Source organism: Alligator sinensis, unplaced genomic scaffold (genome assembly GCF_000455745.1).
Source record: "Alligator sinensis unplaced genomic scaffold, ASM45574v1 scaffold1298_1, whole genome shotgun sequence".
NCBI classification, from domain to species: Eukaryota; Metazoa; Chordata; order Crocodylia; family Alligatoridae; genus Alligator; species Alligator sinensis.
The window spans coordinates 1,621,548-1,624,078 of NW_005842192.1; the positions used below are offsets into that span (position 1 = coordinate 1,621,548).

General features: G+C 53.0%; 1 protein-coding gene across 7 annotated transcripts in view; it reads left to right on the plus strand.

Moving 5' to 3' along the window:
- Positions 1–2,531, plus strand: part of SNAP47 (synaptosome associated protein 47) — a 40,891-nt gene that overhangs the window by 7,065 nt on the left and 31,295 nt on the right. For all 7 annotated transcript variants that reach the window (XR_003094710.1, XR_003094711.1, XR_003094709.1 and 4 more), the window contains exon 2: positions 1,837–2,398. Coding sequence is in view for 4 of the 7 variants with exons in the window: in XM_025207364.1 (XP_025063149.1) it covers positions 1,902–2,398 (497 nt within the window). In the remaining 3 variants the exon portion in view is untranslated. The remainder of the gene's footprint in view (positions 1–1,836; positions 2,399–2,531) is intronic.

A 2,531-nucleotide genomic window follows, 5' to 3' on the forward strand; every position in this document is an offset into this window, starting at 1 on the left:
CCTGGCTGTGCGTCCCCCTGCCCATCTGGCAGCTGTGGGGGTGCAGGGATCCCAGGGTAGAGGCAGCAGAGTGGAGAGCCCCGAGCCCACGGTGAGCATCCCGCATCCACCCTCGCTCCACTTCGGCCGTGGCTAGGGGAGCAGGGAGGAGCGGAGGGCATGTGCCACCCACCCTCAGCCTGGCCAGGTCCACCCAGCCTCTCCTGCAGGAGAGAGACACAATTTGTGTTAAATTGCTGGAGTAACTAAATGGTCTGAAAATTGCCCGAGAACTCCTGGTGGGGTTGGAGTGCTGCAGGAGCCGTGATGGCCCAGGGGACGTACAAGAGGCAAGGGTCTTGTGCTATTTCTTACTGGGCCATCTGTATAGTTGGGGGAGACTCCTAGACAGTCTCTTAATGACCCAGGAGAAGTTCCCAGAGTGTTTCTCACTGTCTGATGACCCCCTCTCTGCACCCCGGCTGGGACAAGTGGTAATCCCAGAATCAACTAAAACCCATAGGCAGAAAGACCCCTTACTGGGCTCCACAATACACGACTGTCCTAGTGCCACTGGAGATGGGAGCATCCCACATCTCATGGTATTTGGATCCCCTGCAGGCTGCCTTTAACCACCTCTGCCTTTGCACTGAGGAGGAACAGGGTCCCCCATATCCATTGGGCCCAAAGGGTAGTGGAGACCCTTTAGCAGACACCTATGGGTCCAGCCATGCCTGGGCCTCGTTCAAAGCAGGCCTTGGGGTTACTTGGCTCCAGTGGGACGGACAGTCAGGGTGTTGGCAGGATGGTTGGCTGGTGCTCCTCAAGCCTGGTATCATTGATGCTGCCCTATCCTGAGGACAGGTACATGGTATTCGGCAGTTATCAGGAGGATAATGGCTCGGTCCTGCTTGCTCTGCCGTAGGTAGGGCTTTGACCAAGGCTCCTCACAGTCCTCCAGGTTTGTGATGTTGCTGTGGCCAGACATCTCACATTCACATCCATGCCACAGCCAGCAACAAAGCAGGGCTCAACAGAGGTATCTTTGGCCAGTACAAGCAACAGCTCCTTTAAGAGCACATCACCTGCCAAGCAACCAAAACACGGTTGACATCATGGGCTCTTGTGCCTTCAGGACATCCACTTTGGCTTGACACAGATGTGAATCTAGGTTGTGTCCATGGGTTGTCATCTCTATCATGACTCTGTCATAGGTAGTCTAGTTGTAATGGCTCTTAGGGGCCTGAGGGTGGTCTCTTCACCCCGGATAGAGAGCAGGTCCATGGCCTCTTCTTGCCTCCAGCTTTGCAGGTGCAGACTTTCTGGTGCCCTTGTGGTGGGTGAGTGAGAGGGTGCCTGAGACTGAATCACTCTCAAAGCCAAGCTCTAAGGGGGGTGGTCCAGATGATGTCCACCTTGGTACTCACTGGTGCTGGGGTCACTTCTGCAGCAGGGCTTGTGAGCCCAGAGCAGTGGTGTTGGGAGCAAGTCAGAGTGGTGTGTGTGTGTGTGTGTGTGTGTGTGCGCGTGTGCAAAGCACCGTGGGATGCTGGCATACCAACCCATTCCCTAATGCACTTTGCCAGAGGGTACAGACATGACCATGAAGCGCGTCACAGTTCCTGTGCCATTCAGGGTCATATCTCAGACATTTTGGGCCATTTGTGACTAAGAAAGTGAGGTTATAAATGATACCTAGAGTGCATTAAAGGCATTTGGAGCACTTGCAAGCATTTCATCTGTCCGTACCCTAAGGTTGAGTACTCATAAGAGAGATGCCATTAGGGGTGTCCTTAACCTATGTATGTGCTAACTGACAGATCACTTTGTATGCTTTCTCCCCCATTTTCACTTTAGTTTCTCCTTGCTTTGGAGGTGGCAGTACCCTTGTCCTTGTGGAAGTGAATCTCGAGGGCGAGCTGATGAACGAGGACATACGCATCCATACCTGGCCCTGTTCTTATTACTTGGACACTGAGAAACGATGGGTCTCCGGCAGACTCTCTCTGACTCCTGTCGCAGTCAAATTTACAGCTGACAAGACGGGAGAGCTCCTGGTCCACTTCCATCTGTCCAGCATCAGTGAGATCAAGAAGGAGTCTTCCAATTTAATCTTCAGCTCCCTCACACTCCTGGAGAAGAACACCAAGCACTGGTTCAGCTCCCTCCAGCCCAGTAGAAATGTGGTCTTCAACATCCTCGAACACTTCTGGCGGGAGCAGCTGCTATCGCAGCATGGAGCTGGAGCCCAAGCAGCGTCTTTGGAGATGACCAAAGGGAAAGAACTAACTGGGTTGCTGGCCGGATCCCAGCAGCGGCTGGAGGACACGGCCAAGGTGCTGCAGTACCAGGGCGAGCAGTTTGATAATATCGTGAAAGGACTGAACAAGATTGAGTCTGACATGGATGTAGCCGACAGGTATGGTAGCTGCATTTCACCTTGAACAGTGACTGATGTGCATTGTACCTGTCTGAAACTTTATCATAGGGTTTTCAGCGTTTGCACGTTGCTTTTTGTGCCCTCTTGTTTAAAGATGCGATTCTCCGCTCTT